Here is a 23468-nt window from a genome sequence, read left to right on the forward strand (position 1 = left end):
AACACTTAAAGGTGCCACCTATCCACAGCGTGCATTCTTCTCAAATGTATATTAAAACCCACGTTGTGTAATAAGAAACTGAAATGAACTTACATATTCAATAAAAACAAAATTATAGGCATAATTTGAAATGTACAGCTAAAATAGATTGGAAGTTCATAAGGTTTCTCAGAACATTAAATTCAATGACATGCTTTCTTAAAAGAAATGTTAGAAATTCAGATAAGCCACAGTATGTAGGACAATTTTAAATATCTGATAGAGCCTTGCTTTTGCCCAATTATCACACCAATAATTCCAGCTGAGGACATCAATGCGTTTTACTAACAACTAATTTAACTTTCAACAATGGCAGCGTGGGTGAGGTTCTATTTCACCATTTCACAGAAGGAGACACAGTGGAGCAAAGGGGCATCTCAAGGTTATTCAGGAAGATCAAAGGTGGGATGTTTTATCTGAGTCTATGCATTCAAGCATTTATTGAGAGGGTGTTCAAAGACATGAGAAGATGAACCATACCAGTCTTTCACTGGCAGATTTCAAGTGGTGTATTCTGAAATCTCTGACAGCTGGAACAATCTCCACAGCTAAGAAGGAAGATGCCTTCAGAAAGAGCTCTGCTGACTATGGAACATGCCGAACCAATGGCACACAGCAAAGACACAAGTTCTCCTTCCCAAAAGGCAGCTTCCAGAGCTACTCTCACTGCAGAACGTGGAACAACTTGAACTTAACACAGATGATGATCACAAGACTGCCTGACCACATCAGGCTCCTTCCACAAACCTCATGGGGGCTGGCAAGTCTGACTATGTGTCACCACATGAATTCCCAAGGAAAAGTTCACCTGCTTGTCCAAGGGGTCTCTCAGGAGGACATAAAATAAGTTTTGGCCATAAATCAGTTGGTGTCTGCATTCTTGTCTTAAGAAGAAGTTAGGAGTGGCTTCAGGTAAACTCAGACCTCCTTGCATTATGAAAATGGCAACAAGCACTCCTGGTAACTGCTGTAACAGAACACTTCCACCCCTCTCCGAGCCCAGCAATGGGATTCAAAGTTGAAATTTCAGGTTTGCTCCAGGTGTCAACTTTGTCCTGTCCTTACTCTTTTCCTCGAGGAGCTCAAAGCAGTAAAGCATCAGAAGTTGCGACATGCAGGTGTAGATAAAGCATAAAGGGGGAAACTGAGCATGCCTCAAGTACCCGGTGTCTGTTTGATCCATCACTTTAATTTCCTAGTGCCTTCCTTACATATGTTTCTTTTGACCATCAATTATTTTTTTATTGTCATAGCCAGAACCTTCAGAGGGGAATTTCAAAAATGTAAGCTCTTGAAACTGTTTCTGAAGGTTTGTTTAGTTACATCTCCCAGTCTTCCAGTTACATCTGTCCAGTCTTCCCTTGGACACTACAAGTGTCCTAGCCCTTTCCTAGTCTGCTTGTCTTGACTAATTGTGATTAGACTGAGTTATCCTTCATGGACCCCACGACCCCCTCAGCAGTGCTGACTTACGGGGAAGCTTTCTACCAGGAGTTAAATCATGCAACACTTGCCCTCAGGGCTGCAAAAATGGAGCTCTTCCCGTTTGTGAGAGAAAGAGCCACAGAAGATGTTACAGACATTTCAAACCTGAATTGTTTCTAAAGCATGCATTCATTTCAGAAAGCCTAACACAATTTTAATATGTTTTCAATGTCTTCATTCTGTGCCGAAAGCAATTTGTAATGTAGACTACACACTCTTAATCTATTTAAATGAAAGGTAACATTGCTAGCAGTTTAGGCACTCAGTGCCCATATTTACCATGTTTCACTTTGACAGGACAAGATGAAATAACAAAAATGATTAATCTGAGACCAGAGAAATATTCTACTACCTGTATCTCAAAATAGCACTAGATTTTTTTTGTTTAATGCTCTGTCAGTAAGCTGCGTAAGTGGAGTAGGAGAGCTTCAGATGGCTTTTCTGCTTGGCCACACTGCAGATGGTCATTCTGGAATCAGCAGCAGCACTCTAGGACAGACACACAAGAGGCTCTGGAGTTCTTAATCATGTTTTTATACAACATAAGCTCACGAGTCCACAAGGTCCTTAGGAAAGGTTACCTGCTACAGTTAGAGCCAAACACTGTAACGCTACAGTAGTGTTGGAAATATTCCACCCAGTTCAGCACTTGGGGCCTTGTTCTGTTCATGGGAGCATACAAAAGGTCAGAGTTGATCTGACATGCCAGATTCCTTGGGTCTGGTTTTTTTCACACTTCCACTCCAAGATAAGGGAATTACTCTTTCGCTACAAGGATGAAAAAGAATGGGAATTCAGGTCCCACGGGTCTCCAAACTGGGAGTTGGAATCTTAGTTTTATGACATTCTCCACTCAACTACAAGACTCCACCAAATTGTTTTCCCACATTTTTCGTCTCCTTCCCTTATTTCTGAAACTTAGTGGTATTTGAAAAAGTGATCTATAAAATAAACAATGTTTTTAAGTTCTGTAGAGAGTGCATTTCATCTTCCCTAAGAGTTGCAAAACTTACTATCTTTTTCTCTAAGAGAATAACTTTGCTTCAATTACTTTCTTGTTTGAACTGGCTTTAAAACAATTACTTTGTATAGTCTCATAAAAAGTAATTATTTTTATCATAACAGAGTACTTAATCAGAGTGAGGATGCTGAGCATGTAACATTGCAATACATAGTGGATTGTTTCTGAGCTGACTTTCAATGAGAGAGAGAAACTAAAAATGTTTGTTTTGGTGAAAAGAGACGCTGAAGAGCTTGGAAAACAAACTTCACTCCTTCACTGGCAGTCATTCCCTTGTCATTTACCATGGGAGTACTTTGTTTCTCTTCAGGAGGAGCAATACATGTCCAAACTCTTGTGATGCCAACTCACTTTACAGTAATTTTAGTAGCAATGGTAAATCTGGCAATGATGGCAGAATTATATCATACTACTGAAATCAGCAATATTTCAATTTGGCAGTACAAAAATATGTGTTAAAATATTATGGTAAAGGAGATAAGAAAACAGGATTGAATAGTGAGTTTGAAACAGGTGCGCAGCAATCTCTCTCTCTTTTCCTGAATACCTTTTGTAATCTATTTTTATTGTTACAGTGCAGACAGGCTGCAATAGACCCACATCATGATCAGATTTTACATTTCAAAGTTCTTTGCTAAATAATTTATTTAATACTGCTATGAAAATAAAACCTTTATTTGATAAATGTGCCTGCAAGCTGGAATCAGACCTTGCTTGTCTGTCCTGACAAAGGTCTAATCTTTTGCTGCATTACATCTTGAAGAGGCATTTATCCCTGTAACAGGCAGGTGCAGAACACCAGCTTTGGAACACAGGAAACTCTGCACACCCACGCGCATTTGTCAGAGCAGACAGCCAACCTTTCCTCCCTGTCACCTCCCCAGCAGCACAGCCTGCCTTGCCTTCAGCTGGCAGCACCAAGCAGATTTATGCTTTAGATCTGCACCACAAGTGCATCGCTGCCCTCAGATGTAAGCAGTGCAATCCAGCCGTGCAGTGGGGACCACAAACAACGGCCTCAGCCAAGCACTGGGCATCGACCCACAGCTTCCCACCCTGCAGCCGGAGGGCAGCTCTGAGATTTAGACATGAGGCACCCTCAAGTTCATGCAGGCAGCTTTGGGATAGTGCTCCTGAAGTGCTTTTCTCATAGGTGCCATCAGAATGTTATCCCTGTAAAGGTGAATGGCCAAAAAGGTGGATAATCCTTTTCTGCCACGGTCAGGTGCAGCACCTTCGGGACCTCCCCTGGGTGGGAGGTCAAGGGTGCCAAGGGTGTGCTCTGGGCTGGGAAGACCTAAGACTGCCTTTTCCAGCTCCCAAACAGCCTTCTGCACTCCAAGCTTACACCAGGCTGTCCTCAAATGACTCCAACTATTGATGTCACCCTTCCTGTGTGCATTCTGGACAGTGCACAAAATGCTGGGAAAAGGATTCCTTCAACCTTCCTGGAACTGCTGCTGAATGCAACACTGTGGTGATAATGTTTGTGGTGATACTGAGACCAAAATTGAGCTGAACACCTACCAACCCAGGAAGGAGCTGTTCTCAAGGAAATATTCAGCATTTCCATTTTCTGGAGTGAGATCACATCTGGAGATGTACTCATCAGAGCAAAGAACAGGTCTCTGCCTTTATGTATGCCTAAAATAATGCAGAGGTAACTCTTTTTTTTATTTTATAATAGCAGCAGCAGCAGCAGCGTAAGTGGAGCTGCTGCCAATTTCTACCAGTGTGGGAGGAAGAAGAATTCAATGAACTCAAATGAGATCAGAGGTCAGTGGAATTACCCCTTGATTTATACTGATGTGAGAGCAGAAACTGGTTCTGCCTCCATTGAGAAAATGCTGATAAAAAGCTTGAAAATGCAATGGCTTAGAAATTGCTAAGAAATTAATTGTTTTTATCCATCCAAATCTTTGTGTACATAAGCAAAGTCTGAAGGAAAAAAAACAACTCTGAAAGCATGCTATTACCCGTTCCTTGCATGCTTTCAAAGGCTGCACGCCAGAGCAGGGACAAAGGCCACAGATCCACATTTACACTTGGGTTAACTTTTCAATCCATTTTTTCATTTCAATAGAAATAATAAATCACCTTATCCAGGAGAAAGAAGCAGCTTGACACAAAACATATGGTACTGGGCTATTTTTATAGCACACCTAAGATGTATAGGGATTCATTTATTTACTCAGCTATTTAAAAGTGGCTACTCTTACTCATTCTCTGGACAGCTAAATGCCAGGTTGCTAAGTTACTGTTACTTGACATCATCTCCTCCCCAACGTGTTCCCACATTTGACAGGTTCACATGATTTACTAGGCCAGTCAGCTCGTTATTCACTTGTCCAGTGACGTCTGGATAATCATTTTAAATTCACATCATGTCCTCCCCAGCAAGCCCCCAGACTCTACATGAAAATATTTAAACTACCCGTCAGCTACTAAGTGCATTTGTGACCACACTGGACAGCGTACCTGTATTTTTCAAATGACAATTATTATAATTGGGTTTAGCATCATTCTTCAATGCTGTTTGTATTTTAGAAAACAATTACTGAGGGGCAAATAATGGGCTAGATCTGTTACAGTCTAATTTTGCTATGTGAACAGCTCACTTCGGCTGAGGGTGAGACATATTAAATCCGTTAGTGCTTTCAACTGGCATGAGGAAGGTAATCCTACACATAATTTGCAGAGTCAAGGGCATTTTCACCTGCTGATCAATTTACATATTCTCCCATGTCATTAGACAGGAGCTAGTCATCAGAAGACGACCATACAAATTACAGACTTTGCTCATTTAACTCCAGTCATTTTTACACTTATTACAATCTGAACTAAATTTGGGATCTGTTTTGCTTCCAGACTGGAAAGCTTCTAATTAGTATCACAGCTGTCCCCATAGCACCAGAATCCATCCAGTTACTTGATGCCTTCCTACTGTGAATATGCACGTACAAGAATTCTTTTGTTCCCCTAAGCAGGGACGGATTTCAGACAGCACAGCCTGCCCGGGGGGTCACGATACAGCCACGAGAGCTGCAGTGCTGGGTTATGTCCAACTGATTGCCTGAACACCCGGCCCAAACTTCCAATTTACACTAGGAGTCCTCCAGAACACGTAGTTTAAAATAAATTCCTTTCTCTCCTGTGTGGTGTTGCGTGCTTATCAGCTCTTTAGCCGGGGCAAACCAAGGCTAAGGAAGGTCCCTTCTGAGCTCTCCACAGACAGGGAAAGGATCACTGCTTTTCACCCTCAGTGTCACCTACACACCTCCTTTCCCTGGGCCAGCACATGGCTCACATCACAGGCAGTGACAGCAAGGCACACTGATGTAAAGCACTGGTACAAGTGGCACAAGTCACAGCTTTGGAGACTGGTTTTAAATGTCAGCTCTCCCGCCCCATCTGCACTTTGGATCACAACATTTCAGTGAACTCATTTTTCAATGGATGCACATAGCAAGTGACAACTTAATTTAAATCGGTATTAATAAAATGTGAATTACACGGACATACTTTTAATTGCCTGCCTGCCATATTATCTGCACTTTCAAAACCATTGCATTAGTTGGAAAAATAACCCCAACACATTCTGCAACAGAAAAAAGTGTAGACCACCAGGTAGTTGCCTTTATCTTTCAGTTTCAGTAGCAGCTTGTATTAAATGTAATCTGTGCTATCATTACTGTTTGGCCTTAGTTGCATAAGAGATGATGATGATGATTACTATTACTATTTTTTATTATTATTTTTCACAACCTTTTCAGCCATCCTGGTCAGAAAAGTAAAATCAGCAGGAGACTGGTCTGCCATTAACCTTTGGCTGTAGTATTGGGAACAGTCCTTAAAGCATTTACACAAGATGACATAAGTAGCTAAGTGTTTCAGGAAATCTAAAGGACTGTGAAATTTTGTCTCTGAAGACTCAGGGGTCTGAATGAAGTCAAGACCTTTCCCCCTCACTTGGTTGAAAATTTTAGAATATAAATTCAATTAAACCTTTTTTCTCCAAGATGGAAAAAAAAAAAAAAAAGCAGAAGACAGATTAAGAATTACAAACCTCTACAATTACAGAAGCCATTAATCAAGTTCAGCTTGAAAAAAGAGCTATGTAAAATCAGAGGTCACAGATCTTTGCAGGAGTACCTCTTCCTTGTACAGTCTAGCAAAGAAACCCTCAAGAGTTACTGTATCTTTCTGAGGGATGGAACTGCATTAATTCCCCAACTTAAAAAACCAAAACAAATCAAAACTAGGGGAAAGAAAATGAAAAATGCATTGCTCCAAGGGTGAGTGCCCTTCCCCAGCTCTTTGGGGAGCAGACAGCAGACGCAGCCCAGAGCAGAAAGTGTCAGGGGTTGCCAATGGTTTGGTTGGGCAAAATGCACAATTACAGCCCAGTTGTCCACTTTTGGGACTTGACTGTCTTGGAACCCTTTGTGTTTACCTCTGTAGCATCCCTGACAGGACAGAAATGTGAATAACATGGTGCTTTTACTGAGAGAAGCTGCCGTGAGGGAGCTGAGACCCACACTTCCAAAAGTTCATCAGAGCCTATGTAAATGGCCCTTAAAGTCCAAGAAATACCTGTCATGGCTGGAAACTTAATCCAGGTTCTCAAAGTGCAAATTTCTGCTGAAACCAAGGGTCATTCTTTCATCTGGAGCAGCCAGCCTGAATCTTCTGACACAGTTTCCATGGGGAGCCCAAAGACTGGATTTTGACCACTGCTGGGCATCACATTCTCTTACTTATTTTCTCTCCATTGCCTGTCAAGTAGAATATGATACCCTGCATGCAGCCAAAAACATTTCCTGCTAGCTTATTCTGCAGCATAAATTTGAGAAGAACAAAGTAAAACACTGACAAAACCCAGGTACTTGTAGTGCAAGGTGTGCTTCAGCACCACATGTGGCTGGAATCCTGAGCTGCTGCCCTGAGGGCATCCAGCTGGGGCTGGGCTCTGCTGGGTCTTTGCTGAGCAGTCCCAAAGCAGCTCAGGGTTGCTGTGCAGCCCAGTGCAGGCAGGTTACCAAAGGCTGAAGGCAGCCTGTGGGTGCCCCCAACGCTGAGGGCACAGAGCCCCTGGGAAGCAGCACCAAACCTCCCTCCTGCCCATGGAGGGGAGCACCCTGGGGGAACCACAGCTGAAGTCCACGTGCCAAGGCTGTATCTGCACCCCAGCACAGGTGTCATGTGCTCCAGGTGCCTTCTGGCCATGCCAGTGGCTATGCCTGACAGGTTTACTCCAGGATGGGCATGAGGGATGCTTCAGGGCACCTGCAGCCATAGTCCAAAAAGATCTGCTGGTTTCTATCCCTTCTTCACAGGCCCATTACATGTCCTTGTGAGAGAGATCCCCAGAGAGATGGAATCCTGCTAAATCCCTGCTCTATCCATCCCAAGAGTGCCCCTAAGTTCAATGGCCCACTGGTGGCAGGAGCAGGGACTCTGAAGGTCATCCCCATTCTCTAAAGGCAACAGAAAATTCTGCTCCAATCTCAGCAGGTTTCAGGAGGAAGCCCAGCATATTGTGCTTGTTTGTTGATTCAAATGACAGTCATGGCGTAGGAAATAGGGTCACCATCTTGATTAGAAAAAAGACATTTCTGCTTCCTGTGATTTATACACACTGTTCCCACATTAAAAGCGTCACCTGGATGACTGATCCCTGAAATTCACCTCATCACATTTTCTTTTGATGCTTTTTACTGAAAACAACTGTTTTTCCCAGCCAACAGTCATTCATTCTAGATATAATAATGATCCTAATTGAAATATATAAACAGAAGATGACATTTTAAATGTACCAAGTATTTTGCAGAGCCTTTCAACATTTCCTTTGCTTTTGCTCCCTTAGTGTTCTATAGGTAATAAACCTCTGCTCACTTTGAAGGTTGAAAGTAAATATTATTTATTTCCTGGCATTCATTGCTCCTGGGTGCTCATGCAGGATCTTCTCCCTTACAGCAGGTCTGCAGGAGCACACCTACCTGATGCCTCAACACACTTCTGCAGCAACACTGCCCCTCCATAAGGACATCTAGAGCACCCCAAGATAGTGTGTGTACAGAAACCAGGAGCAAGTTTTCCAAGCTATTTAACTCTGAATTGCAATGAATAGTGAGAAGATGATTGCAGGTAGCTCTGACAGATGGGAAACTCAACCCATGAGGAGAAAAACCTAAATCTGAGAGAGGGACTGGTGGGTTGCAAAACTGCCCCCGGGCAAATCTCACTGCCAACAGGGAAGCCCAAAGTTGGCATGTCTGAGAAAAAGCCCATCTTACACTTAGAGTAAGGCATTCAACTTGTGTACACTCCCCTTTTCTTATTACATGATCTTGTTGCAATTAAGCCACTCTTAGTTTGGAGTTCAATTTTCTGTATTCAACCACTGACCAAAGATCCCAGCAAAAACATGTCTGTAAGTCTTTAACAAAACCATGAATGATGAGCAATTGTAGTCTAGAGGAAGGAGGAAGGCTGTAGGTCAGCTTGTGAGCAGAAGAATTAACTGCACCTCAGGATAGGAGAGAAATGTGTCCTGGACAGACTCAGGGACTGAGAGCTTGAAAAGAACAGGAACATGTGTAAATCTTGACTGAAACAAGCTGGCAGATGCAGAGTCTTAGGTGAACTGATCTCACTAAGGAGTACCCTGGGCCTACCCTCCGTCTTATCTCTTAATACAGACCCACTGATATGTTATTATTTAACTACAGTGTTAAAGACAGCCCTACAAACCTTCTCCTTGGAAGATGAAAACACCAGCACTACAATTATACAGGAGATAAAAAAGCAAAGGGTATTACTTACCCGCAGTATTTCTTCCACACAGCTGGAGTCATTGGGAAGGGCAACCTAGGTTTAAAGAAAAAAAAGAAATGTTTAGTCAGGTGCTGGATGCAAAGTTCAACCACACAGGTGAACAGCTAACAAGCAACTGCCTCTGTTTGAAGACTGCTGTATCCATGCTTGCTGCCTACCAAATTTTCCAGTTCAGATCAACATAAATCATCAGCAGGACCCATTTTATCAAAAGTTGTTTTTTTCTTCCACGCTGCTTTGTGTTCCTAACGACACTTTTGAAGCAATAAAGTACTCTGATTTCCTCACAGTTGAGAACTGGCAGTGGAATTGCCTGAAACTTCTGTAATTGAAGAAGATCCCACTGTTACTCCTATCGGCAGCCTTCAGAGAGAGGGCGAGGCTCAGTTTAACTTGCCACATGCTGCAGAGAAGGACAGAGGTGATAACAGGAGAAAGCTGTTATCATCAACTATCTTATCCTACAGCTTAATAGGCTAACAGCCCAGACAGCTCTTAAAACTTAAATATATACTGTAGTAAAATACTGGTTGGACTATAAGGGTGGTTGCTGATTTTGTTGTCCCTCACTCCATCAGCCTGGTGCAGGTTCAGTGTCCTCTGCAGCCTGCACAGCACACAGGTATCCACCTGGAGAGGCCTGACAGCTGCCCCTTCTCCCCTTAGAAAGATTCAGTTTATCTCTGCACCCAACCACACCCACACACAGTGATGCTGCTAATATATTCCAGTTGGAAATACCTGTTAAATGGTACTTACAGCATTTGCCACAATCCCTCATTCTAAGGATACGAAAGAGCACAAAACCTTTAAATACTGTGAACAATTACAGAAACAACAGGCAGGTGTGACCTGTATGTACAGCCACTCTGTGGCACTTGCAGAGAGCTATGGTGGGCTCTTATCACAGGGTAAAGCAGGAGAGGAAGAGACAATATTCAGGAAGGGACCAAAGCACAGCTAAGTCTTTTGTGCCATAAATATTCAGTGAGACTTTTCTATCTGATTCTTCTACCTTATTGCCCTTAGTAACTGGTTTGGAGAAAGACAGTCATGACTAAACTTAATCCCTGTCATCCTAATCTGCTACAGAGCTTGACCAAAGCACTGGCCACGGCCTTCTGCCTGCATTTCAGCCAGCACTAAGCTTCATGGATAAATCCACACAGCCACAGAAGTCAAAGACCACAGAGACCTCTCAGATCACCAAGCTCATGCTCTGCTAACGTAGCAGATTTTCCCCATATCTTCTAGTACTATGGCTAGTCTGACCCAAAAACTGTAGGGAAATGGGTTTCTCATTCCTTCCCTTACTGAAATATGGAGCACTGTAAACTACTTGGTACTTTCTTTATAATGGTTAAAATTTTGTTTTCAGTGTCAACTCAGCTTTTCTGCAGAGCTCTTCCCACCACTAGAAGTAATCTTTACTTCCCTTCACATTTACACCATACACAGACATGCACTTTTTTCCAAATGCTATATGTTCAACTTTTACCTTCTTTCCTGATAAACCAGATTTTCCTCCCCTTTGGCTTATTTGATCACTGTTCTCTGAATTCCCAACAGTTTATCAGTATCTTGGTAAAGGATTACCCAAGTGAATATGACTACACCGCAGGGATATTAGTGATTTTTATCTATTCTAGATTATATTGTTCCACAATATCATCTTAAAACTGTCAAACAACCAAAAAAAGAGCCTTACCTTTTGTCCCCAGTTTCTACTCAGCTCAAATTACCCAACAACCTAAGAACTGCCCATGAGTGGGCAGCATGAACTGCAACAGGCATGCAGTCCTCCCTTACACGACAGGACTTGGACTTGATGGGACTTCCTTCATCTCCCTACTTTTCACGTAAATTATTTTTTTCTCGCTCAGAACTTTTAAGTTCTCTGCTCCTCTGTGTTTCCCATTCCTCATACCAGCTCCCCATTCAGTGAGGAATATGGTTAATCAAAAGGTTAGCAGGCAGGGGTATTACTGCACTGTGCCGTGGGACAGAACACGTGTCTCTAATACACGCCTCATTTTTTTCGTTGAAAAACTAATAAGTTGGAATATGAGAAAACAAAACAAACAGTCCTCCAAAAAGCTCACAGTGAACACATCAACCACAAAATTTCTCACCACAGAAACAGGAGCAGCCCAAACTCCAGCTGAGTGAGTCAGACTGGGAAGAGTGAGAGCAGCAGAGGTACAGAAGCTCTCTTTGTTTAACACCCTTCCCTGCCATGCCAGCTGTAATGGTTAGCCAAGGTACCACGTGTATTTCTTTGTTTAGAAAAGTGATGACTGTGACCCTCACTATTAACACAGGACAGAGCATGTTCTTGGTTGTCTCACAGTCCTATCCCAATTCACAGCCCTGTTTAAGTTTATGTTACTTCAGAACTAATGATGATAATAACAGTAAACATACCATTTTACTTTAATAAAGCCCACTACATATTATGCAATTGTAACCAGCTTCTGCTGGCAGCACTTGCTAATAACTCCAAATGCTCATGCATCAATTTAATTGTGTTAATGGCAAAGAAGATTTTAATAGCTTGACAGAACTTTTGTTCCCTTTGGCATTGCTTTGTTTTGAATCATTGGTATTAAAGTAATGCAAGATGTCAAAGTGCTGTGATTGTCATATAGGGAGATCCAAGTAGAAGAGAGCACAAAGAGGAAAACATTTAGATTGATGCAAACATTAAAAGAATAATTATTATAACATGGCTATCAGAGAGAAGATCAATGTAAGAGTCTTTCAGTACATTACTATTAATGGATTTCTAAAGAAATGAGACCATTTTTCTAAATTCATGCTGCAGTTGCACATTCTAAGAGACTTGAAAGGCACAGATCTATTAGGAATTTAGAGTGCCTTGAAAAAAAAAAAAGGAAAAAACAACCTCTCAACATTTCAAAGTGTGAATTAAAAATTGCAAGTTTAATTGTCCATAAACACTCACGTTCAGCTAACAAGTGTGAGCAGGCCCACATGGCACACCATGGCATCCAAGCACAGATTCACTGGGACAGAATGAAACAGAGCAGATACAATATTCATCACTTCCCCAAGTGCCAGCACTACAACAAATTGTTATTAGAACTGCCATTAATAAACTGCCACGGTTCTCTTGTAGTTTAGTCAAGATTGGACATTCATCCCATACTACTACTTTTCTAATCTAATAAAATCAAGCATTTTAGGACCCATTATGTGATTCTCCATCCCCTCTCTCTCCTCTTCAGCTTTCATCACTAATCAGAGTCTAAAAAGGAGGGCTCAGTTGCACTTGTGCATGCTCTGGGTGCTTTTCCTCCTTTATGAGCAACATGGTCTAGCTCAGCTAAAAGGACAGATTCCAGGAATTTGGCTTCTGCAAGACTGAGTGGTTGCAATTCACATCATGAGCTCTTCTCTCAGCCAGCAGTGCATTCACAAACCCCAGACTGAAGAACAGCACATAAGCTGCAGACAGACGTCCTGAGGTAATAAAACTTCAATCAAAGCAAGGAGATTTCACAACAGCTACATGCTACTCTGAACTCATCTTCCAATTTCCTTTTAATCTGGCACACCTCCTTTGCATCAAAATGTTTCATGTTTACTTTTAAATATTGCTTGCTAAAAAAAAAAAAAAAAAAAAAAAAAGAAAAAAGAAGAAAAGAAAAAAAAGGAAAAAAAGGGAAAAAAAAGGAAAGGTCAGATGGTCAAATATTCCACCTAATACAAGCCAGTATTCTACAGCTTTCTTCACTTTTTGGTCTCACAAGAGAGAGGAGAGAGTTTAAATGATGTGGAACCAAAGGGTTTAATGGATGGCTTGGGTGGCTCAGTGCTGAACTTTAAAGTGTGGGGAGGGGGGGCAGAAATCTAAGAGTGAGGGAATCGTAGCCTTTAATGCTATACAGATCAAATGACATTGGGTGAATGGTTACAATATCTGATGAGTCACGTTGGTCTAACCCTCCATTTATTCATTCTACAGTTCCTTGACTACTCTTACCTCCTGGACAATTTATAACCTGCATGAGATCAGATTTTGTTTTCGTGGCACAGAAACATCATACAAAGACTCTTTTCCCTGTAATTTACATCCAACAGCAGACATTTCTCAGAAATGTTAGCAACACAATCTTCCAACAGACTTGTGAAAATAGTTCTGAAAATTCAAATGCAGTGCCATAAAGCAGAAATACACCATGAAAAATGTCTTTGCCAGAAGTGACCGACTACATTTTCATCTGTATAAACTGTTCATGAACAATCCACCTGGTTTTACTGATGCACAACTGGCATTCAACAAGTAATCTCTTCTTCTATCTTTGTTTTATTGAAAAGGTAAGTGTAGCATGGAAAATGAATGTAGGAGTCCACTCATTTCTTGCACATGAGCACCTATGGGTTTATACATCAAGAGCTCAGCTTTCCTTGTCATCTCCTTTATGAAGGAATCCATTTTGACTCTGGGGAAATGAAGCTCGTGCTACTGTTTACTCCTTCAAACACGAATTGATTTTTCACTTGCCAGCATGAAAAGATCCTGTGCGTGAGCCTTGATTGATCATTTCCAGTGTGCAGTGATATCAGGAAAACACTTAGAAAACCAGGAACAGCAAAAGGAGGACAGTCAGCAGAGGCTTTGTCCTCTGAGTGCCTCCAGCTCCTGCCAGACTGCCCATTAACAGAGAGTGCATGGTTTTTCTGATTTTTTTCTGATAAATACAAGTGGGAAATGGATGGGGCAGTACTAAGGCTAGCAGAATTTCCAGATCCAACACACTGGACTGGATGATGTTTGAACATCTCCCAACCTGTATGAACCTATGGTTCAATTCTTGCAACACACTCATTACATGCACTTGTCATACACACCCATGTCTTTCCAACACCACCTTTCCTTTGACTGCCACCAGTATTCTTGCACATTCATTCTTCATTTCTCCACATTAATGGCTCCCAACACTCCCCTCAGCTGCCACCTGACTACACATTTCTCCTCCTGAGAAGATTGTTCCATTTTTACTTCAAGTAAAGTTCACACCACGGCTCAGAGCCCACTGCCCAAACCCCCTTGGAATGTTGCACAGCCCATGATCCTGCTTCCTTTCTCAAGCATCAGTCATGTTAAAGACACCTGGAAGAGATGCCAGCTAATCTCACCAGCTGGGAGAGGCTCGTGGCTCTTCCTTACCAACCTTAGTGCAAGTAGCAAAAGAGCAAGGACTAAATATTGCAACCTGACAGGAGGGTTTTTCTGGTGTATTTGATATTTGTGGAGATATCACCAACATATTTAGAGCTGTATGTTTGCATTTTAGAGGAAACTGAATGAAGTCAAACATGGTGGTATTAAAAGAAAAAAACCAAACAAACAAGCCCAAAATTGCTCCCTTGGTATTCAAATACATACATGTGTTTTTCACAGGCTTATTCATTTTCAAGGGAGCCATTTGTGGGTCCTAAATAATGCATATCCACTGTTTTCTTTTAGTGCCTCCACCATCCTGGAACCAAAATACCATGAGAAGACTATGTTTCCCATTATTTTAACCCCAGAAATATCTCCTGGGGTTTATTAAAATGTCTGTGGAAATAGATACTTTTCTCATATATAAAAAATTAGGAGAGGAAGAAAAACTATTGCCTAAAACAAAATACAGAAAGCTGCTCTTCGGTTCTCCTTTAATACAAATACTGCAGAAACTGTGTAAAATATGCATTTACTGGAGAACCTGAAAACACAAAAAAGTTTTAAAGAGCAAATTAATTAATTTGTTAAGCTAAGGCAGCCTGGCCTGCAGAGAGAGCTGCTCATCCAGAGGTGGCCAGAGGAGTTTATGCCTTTTCCCCCTAGTAAAGCACCTTCTCTAGGAAAAACAACTTACTGGTGTGGTACAAAACGTGGCTGAATTAGACTCACACTGATTTTAGTGACCTCCCCAAATGTTCTCTAGTTAAGAAGCCAAAGCTGCCCACAATGGGTACCTTTGGTTACATACAAAGTCCAGTGACTCTCTATGCTCCTCTCCAAGAGCCAGACAGACCTGTGCAGTGACACCAGAGGGGTCACTAACCCCACACTGGAAGGGATTCAGTTTCATCTCCCTACAAAGAACTCAGCTTTCAATGACCTTTTTTTACCAGTCTGAGCAAGCCCAACTGTATGCTTTTTCACTGAGCAAGCCCAATGTTTTTTCACTGGTATTTAGTTCTGCTACAGCAACTTTTAAACCAGACTGACCTGGATGTGACAATTATACTTTTGTTGTTCTTCTCAGTATGTGTTGAATTTACTTCATTTTTTTCTTTTTTAATTTCTTTGTTGTTTTCTTTTAACAACACCATTTCAGTGTTGATCAGCATGAACCAGTGTCCATGAAAGTACAATATGCTGAGGTTCAATTTAAACTCTGTGGTTCACCACTCTTTCCATGCAGTAAATTGCCAAACTCTATTAGAGAGGGAAGACTGATAAAGTGATCTCTCACTGCAAGGTTTCCAGGGAGTTTCTTAATGTAGGTAAAGCTGCACATTTTACTTATGGAATACTCTGAATGTGATATTTTAGAAACTCACCATAATGATAATACCAGAGTATCTGATAATGTCAGTATTAAGCCAGGCCCCAACAAAAGTGACTTTTGCAGTACTTAATTTATGACTGGCTTGCATAAAGGCTGTTACAACCATTTAATATTGGCAAAGACCAAGGAAATTTGGAATGCCAAATTTCTTCTTCTTCCTTTCTCTCTTTTGGTTCCTCCTTCTCTTTTAACTTCAAGTACCTATTTACTTACATAAAATACACACATTTTCTTATGTACCTTGGCATTTTCACCTTATTCTGGAAAACATTACCCTATCATTTCCACTAAAGTGATGACAAAAGGTGCCCTGACCTGAAATGCCACCGTGCACTTGTCCACTTGAAACTTCAAAGCCTGACTAACAGACTGTGCAACCCTCTGCTGCAGTGAGATATGTGGTGTGGCAGAAATAATGATCAAGTGTCTGTTTCTTGTCTTCCTTTTGCCAGTGTGAATGAAATTTAACTTCTCCTAAGACAATGAGGCAGTTTAAAAGGCATGAAGGGAGCTTGGCTTACAAGTCCACTTGCCCTCAGTTAGGGGGATGTAAATTAGACAGCATATTTATTCTCAGTGTAACCCCTTGAGGAGAACCTCTTGGAAATGTACAGACACAGCTGTCTAAATTGAATATAAGTTGGAATTGGATCTCCTTTAAATCTATTTCACATTAGTGGAATGTGGTGTCTGTTCCCAGTGTGTGCCAGCACAAGAGCAGCATCAGGCAGGAGTTGTGTAAATTCCTGCTAAAATAGTACCAAAGTCACCAGCTCAGAGTGTGGCCTTGGCAATGGGACTAAAGCTTTCCTGATGCCAGTGAGGCTCCATCAGTGTAACCTGAAGCATTATTTGACCCTGGGAATTCAGACTGTAACATTTCTTAGGAGGTTTTAAAGAGGAACCTTCTGAAATGTGTGTTTACATCTGACAGTACCCCTACTGTGGCTACAAGGATGCAGTGGGTGGTTGTGTTGGTTACCTGTTTCACTTCTGCTTTTTAGAGCAGGTAGGAATGTCCTCACAGAAAAATGTACTCCTGGGTATAATTTGCACAGCAGCTGGCACAGCTGCGAGGCCCATGCTGGGACCCAAACTAATTGCTCAGAGCTTGTTTGCAAATTAGTTGTTTTCATACATCCTTCCACCACAGTCACAACTTGCAAGCCATGACCTCAGACTGTCTTCAAAATCGAGGGCCAGAACTCAAAGGGCAAGGACTGTTCCTGCTCTGAGGGAAACAAATGTATTTTGAAATATCTTCGGTTTAAGTACCAATCTGTTAGCATAACTAATCTACACAGAAACATTTTTTACACAAACTTCAATCAAATAAATTCTTATAGGAAATAAAAGCTATTTTCCTTTTCTTAATACAAAGTAGTACAATTATTGAATATGTTTTTATTGTGATTATATCCAAACTCAGGCTACATTAAGAGCCAGATCTTATGCTCATTAAATAGTAAGACACACAATTATCCCAACTGCCACTGAATGTCATGGTTATCTACAAAAGGGGAGTTAAATAACACTTTTTGGACAGTACAGAACTCAGAACAAGGAAAATCTGATTTTGAATGGGATCTTTATGGCCTCTCTTTTAGTTACATTTCTAATTAAAATGCTTTGATCTATTAATGGCAAGGGACACTGCTAAATGTATTCAATGCAGAAGTTGCACACTTTTCCTGAGCTCCCCAAATCTCTTAGATCTGTGTGCACTTATGCTACGTGCAGTTAAACTGCTCACTAAAATGAAAAGATATCTAAGAATAACTCACTTCCATTAGATTTATAAATCACATTAATTAATTCTACATCTCCAGTGGTGTAGAGACCAAACTCTAATGCGAGATCTAATTAAAGAAAAGGGAAAAAAATTGCAATTGAAACACAGAAGTAACTGTTTAGCCTCAAATTAATGAGGCTCTATGCTAAGCAAGAATGTCCATAAATCCCTAATGAGGATTTTAAACACATTAAAACTTCCCAATACAAAGTGTTTGCCTTCCTTTTATCCAATAACAAATAAGCCAATAATTTTCTGCTTCTAAATGACACTATTAACTGTCATGGCATGTTTTATTTGACAAACCCTCCATTCAAATACAGTAAAACCAATTAATTTGCCTGCTGTGAAATGTGTTTCTTGATAGCTTTTATGTGATTTTTCTTCTCAAAGAAATGTAAATAGGAAGTCAATGTAGGTGCCTGATTTTGCTTAAAAATACGAGGCAATAACTATAGATTTTCTAGTCAGTTTGCATTTCAAATGAATTGAAAGATAACCTCCATTTTCAGGTCATCAATCACATAATGGTCTCCTGATAAGTAAACAGTTACAGAGTAATAGTTTTATTACCAGTGAAACGGCCCCATATTTGAGCTGTGATAGTTGCAAAATTACCACTTTGTTCCTTCATAAATAATGGTTTACAGTGAGGCCACTTGGCCTCTGCCACCCCTGGCACCCACCACGGGCAACACAGACATCCCTCTGAGTCCACACTACAATTAAACCACATGTCTTGGAAGGCTGAAGATGGTGATGTATTACTTTTTTTTTGGTCAGAAAAATCTATAGAACAAATAAAAGATAATTCTGTGGTTTCAGTGGTCCCCTGGGCCCCACTTAGAAGATCTCAGCAGAGCAAAGCAAGACCATGTTACAGCTGCCCCACATTAGGCAGTACCTGAATCTCTGAAACTCTTTGAAGGTTTTGCAACTGGGAGCATCAGCCTGCTAAAAAGTACATGTCAGAAACAGACTTTTGTCTGTGCCCACTCCATGATCTGAAGGAAAAGCAGAGGCTAATGCCCTGCTTTATGGGGCCTGACTGAGTGCCAATTAATCTTTACAACATATGGACAGTCTCACCAGCTCTTGCACTGCATCATGATCACGTGCAGACTGTGGTTTCCTTGCCTTAAGATGGAAACCCAACTGGAAGAAATCCCATGACACCCCCCCCCCACACACACAGAACAAGGAAATAAATAAAACAAAGATTTACCAGTGCTGAACAGGACACAACCACTCATTTATTTAATCATCTGTAATGGATTACCAAGCAGAACTGTGTAATTTATGTAGCGTGCCATGACAGCTGATTTTCAATTTGCACTGTCCTGTGTGTGTGTTTCTTATTGAAACAAGCAAGGATAATCAGGGACTTTGCTGGTGGAGCAGTGACAAGGCTCCTGACCCGAGAGGAGGGCTGGGAACAAGTGGGGCTGGGATGGATCACAGGCAGCAAAGGTGCTCTGGAGCTCTGTCACCCACTGTCCCCAAAACTGAGACACAGCCCCAAGCCCACATTTGCTCCTTTTTTCCAACAGAAATTCCTGTTACTATTGCTACAAATTTTTGCATAGTGATCTTTTCACAGGGATGTCTGGAGAAGCAATTTATATTTATACATTATCATCATACAAAATTATATAAGTATGTATTCAGATGAGAGAAAAATTAATTCTGCAAATATCTATATTTTGCTCCTTAATCACAATCTTATTTAATAAGCTTAGGAATTGAATTGCAGCAGCTTCAAAAAAGTAAATTGAAGAGACCTCTTGCCCTGCCTCAACAGTGAGAAAAACATGGTCTTTCTATACACTCTCAGCTAATAAAAATTCCCAAATTAAACTTTAAAAATATTTATGTGAACTATCCTTGACACAGTGAAATATCAGGAAATCAATTTCAAGTTGATTGAAATCAAGCTTTTGTGCTTAAGGTACTGCATATCATAACCTGCATTTTGCTCACTTTGCAACTGTGTTCCTGAGCTAAGTTCCAGCTCTCCCAAATGCAGCTATCTGCATCTAATTTTGATCACAAAATGTAAATAAAAATATTTATATTTTTGAAAACAATCTGATATGATATCCCACATCAACAACTTTAACATCTACTTCTTAATCGAGACATTGAATTGGGCTAAGACCACCTGACATTATTTCACTTCTGACCTTTTCAACTGTCAAAGCAGACAGATTTTTATCCTACAAGATTCGAGCCAAAGCCTCAAAGGTGCAGTGCCAGAGCATTAATCCATTTCACTAGACAGTCATTGAAATTATAATTGAAAGTTCAACTTACTTTAGCATTTTATGCTGAAATACTTCTGGCAGCCCAGGGCAGAAAGTCGAAATCTGGTTTCCAATGGAGACCATTTCCAATGGTTTTTAAATGCTGGCAGTGAAATTCCTTATTGTCAAAGAGATCAGCAGATGCCTGCTTCCATTAATTTACTTTCTGTGACTGTTGCTCACTTCAGGAAGCCTTTCTTTACCTAAGGATGCTGACCTGCTGCCAGATCCCATCAGAAATGGTCTAGGAAAGACACTGATTTCTTAGGAGACTGGGGACACCCCAAGAAAAACCCCTACAGCTGCCAGGGCAGATCCCATCCCTCCACTTATTCTGACCAATGGCATAAGCAGAAAAACAAATCTGCACAAAAGACATGACACAGATCTGTAAGAGGTCCAAATTCAACCTAAATAACCTGACCTATGTGCACCACACTATCAAGAGTACCTCCAGAACCACTAGACAGCTTTTCCTCTTCACCAAAAGGTGTCATAAAGGCAAAAGGAATCCAAAATTTTGAATCTGAACATAACAGCACCATTTTAAGTAGTCAGTGGCCTGTAAATCCTTTGATCTGGTATTCTGGAGCAGCCCAGAGGTCTTTGGCCAGGAAGCTCCATATAAAGAGCAGTTTTTTTATTCTTAGACTAATCTCAAAAGCTAACTATCTAAACAAGCATTTAAGTTAACTTAGAAGACATATTTCATAAAGCCTAAACACTTTTTTTTCTTAATTTTTGAAGTTGGGATTGACTAGTAATTCTCTATTCTAATTCTGGCACCTTATCCAGAGGCTAAAAAGCTTCCTGTTTGGGAGGAGGAAGGGAGAAAAGGGAACATGAGTTCTAATACCTGTTATGCAATGATAGGTCATTTTATCAATGCTTTCTAGACTACTGTTGTACTATAAATTCCACTGTCTTTATCTGCACAAGGCCCCTTAAATCCTTAGTGCCCGTTAATTCAAAGCACTGAGAAATAATTCTGCAGCCTTGCATGAGCAGTGGGAAGAAAGCCACATTTACAGGGGGTGCTGGGTCTCCTTGAGGCACAGCCACCTCAAGGCTCAGCTCTCAAAGTCACACCATTAAGGCAATGAGAAAACAGACCAGGGCAATGCAAATCTCACAGAGGGCATTGGAGACAAGTACCAGAATTGCAAGCTACCTTTGGGACATAAGCAGTGACATTAGCAAGCCTTCTGTACCCTTGGGAAGGGTGACTTGGCACTTCCTGCTTCAGCACCTTTAATTACTTTGCTGTTGCCAGCCCATCTGAGGTGTCTCCCACTCTGCACATGCACGTGGGTATTTGTGTGTGTAACTGGGTGTGTGCTTCTCCTTTCCCTTTCCCTTTCCCTTTCCCTTTCCCTTTCCCTTCCCTTTCCCTTCCCTTCCCTTCCCTTCCCTTCCCTTCCCTTCCCTTCCCTTCCCTTCCCTTCCCTTCCCTTCCCTTCCCTTCCCTTCCCTTCCCTTCCCTTCCCTTCCCTTCCCTTCCCTTCCCTTCCCTTCCCTTCCCTTCCCTTCCCTTCCCTTCCCCTTTCCCTTTCCCTTTCCCTTTCCTCCTCCTTAGATCTCAGTGGCAAAGCTCACCTATGGATCTCAGGGGTTATTTCATGCACGCACACACACTGTGATGCTCCTGCAGCACTTTGTGTCCAGGTCCTGAATGCAGCACAAGCAGCAATTGCTCTCTGGATCTGGGCTCTTACCCACCTTCCTGCACTGCACTCAACCCACAAACTCTGTCAGTGACCCAATGCACAACTCCCCTGCCTGCAACACGATCAGGACACAGGTGCTTTACCACTGAACTTTCAAAGAAAACAGTTAGTTTCAAACAGTTTTATTTCACAAAAATATTCTGACTGAATTACAGAGAAAATAATTTTGAAGCCACAGAGAGAATTTGGGAATTTTCATTTTGCTAGATGTGTACTGCAACTTTGGGTTAGTTAATCAATACTGCATTTCTATGTTTAGACATCTGTAGAAACAAAAGAAGCAACAGATAATTTCCCATCACCTAGGTATGGCAAGAAACAGTGGCATGGAGCTCCCGAGCAGGATGGTGTCATATAGGAGTGACAAACATACAAAAGCTGTATACAACTGCAGATTCCTGACTGCTGCAAATGTCAATCCTCAATAAATAGTTTGACCTTTTTTATCTATTATTTCCATTTTATGACTGAAATCAGGTCTGACACACAGAGCATTTCAGGGGAATAAAGGCAGTTTGGGGATGACTTTGCAGTCTCATGTCTCACATCTCACCCCTGAAATGCATGATCTCCCCAGAAGGACAATGCTGTCTTGGTGCTTAAGCCCCAAGGACCTCCAGCATCTGTTTGCTGGCTGACCTAACAAACCAATGAGCCCATTATCAGCATTCTCTGAAAGCCAAGGAGGCTTCTTTCAGTGGAACTGCTTAAAGCATATAGCAGCTTGATCTTAGAGAAGTTATTCTTCAGGCATTTAATTGAGATATTCCATGGGCAATGTCACCTTCTGGGTGAACCCACTTCTGCACTGACTACAGACAGAGGCCAGGGTCAGCACTGGGCTTAACTGGGGAGTCTCAGCTAAGGACTGGAAGTTAGGTGAATTAAATATGGATCACAAACCCCACAACTGTGCAGCAGGCTCGTGTGCCAGGCTGAACTGACAGTGGAGAAATGGAAACAGATGGGGCATAAATTCCCCATCAGACAGTGACTTGGAGATCTGAATGTAAGACTGAGAGCCAACTACTCCTGTTAAGCCAGACAATGAGCAATTTGTTGCTTAATGATAATTTTGAATTGGAGGGAGGAAGGGGAATTGCTTTGATTTGGACTTAAAAAAAATATTTTAAAAACCTTACAGAAAGATGAAATTTTGAAGTTATTTGATTATTAAAAAAAACCACCAAAAACAAAATGGAGGGGTTTCCTACTGATTTCAACCTGTTAAATCACTTTCATGAAGGAAACAAAACAAAATAATGGCAGAAGCTCCATAAAGAAACAATTCAGAATTTGTTTTAGTAAATATTAAAGCTAATTAGGAAAATGCCTAAATTTCTGCTCCTGATTGTCACGATTTCCTAGAATTTTTAAAACCCAATAAAATAAAATGAAATTAAAAGAAGTGGCAGCACTGCTAAATTTGATCTTTCAATGTAGAAGCTGTGTCCCACAAGTTGCAGAGCTGCAAGGCTCAATTTCAGGCTTTCCTCACCAACAATCTTGCCAGTGGGATAACAGAAAATCCAGTTTCCCTTCCACATACAACTCAGTTTATTAAAATCACAGCATTGTTGCAGGGCTAAATGTGTGGGTGGCGTTTTGTCACAAATGCTTCTGTTTGTGTGCAACCAGTAAAGTCCACAAAATGAAATGGAAGAAACTCTCAGATAT

General features: G+C 41.2%; 1 protein-coding gene across 4 annotated transcripts in view; it reads right to left on the minus strand.

Annotated features, from left to right (window-relative positions):
- AFF2 (ALF transcription elongation factor 2) overlaps positions 1–23468 on the minus strand; it is a 324933-nt gene that overhangs the window by 137513 nt on the left and 163952 nt on the right. For all 4 annotated transcript variants that reach the window (XM_050974296.1, XM_050974295.1, XM_050974297.1 and 1 more), the window contains exon 4: positions 9371–9415. In XM_050974296.1, the coding sequence (XP_050830253.1) occupies positions 9371–9415 (45 nt within the window). The remainder of the gene's footprint in view (positions 1–9370; positions 9416–23468) is intronic.

The sequence above is a fragment of the Serinus canaria genome, chromosome 4A, assembly GCF_022539315.1.
Source record: "Serinus canaria isolate serCan28SL12 chromosome 4A, serCan2020, whole genome shotgun sequence".
Lineage (NCBI taxonomy): Eukaryota > Metazoa > Chordata > Aves > Passeriformes > Fringillidae > Serinus > Serinus canaria.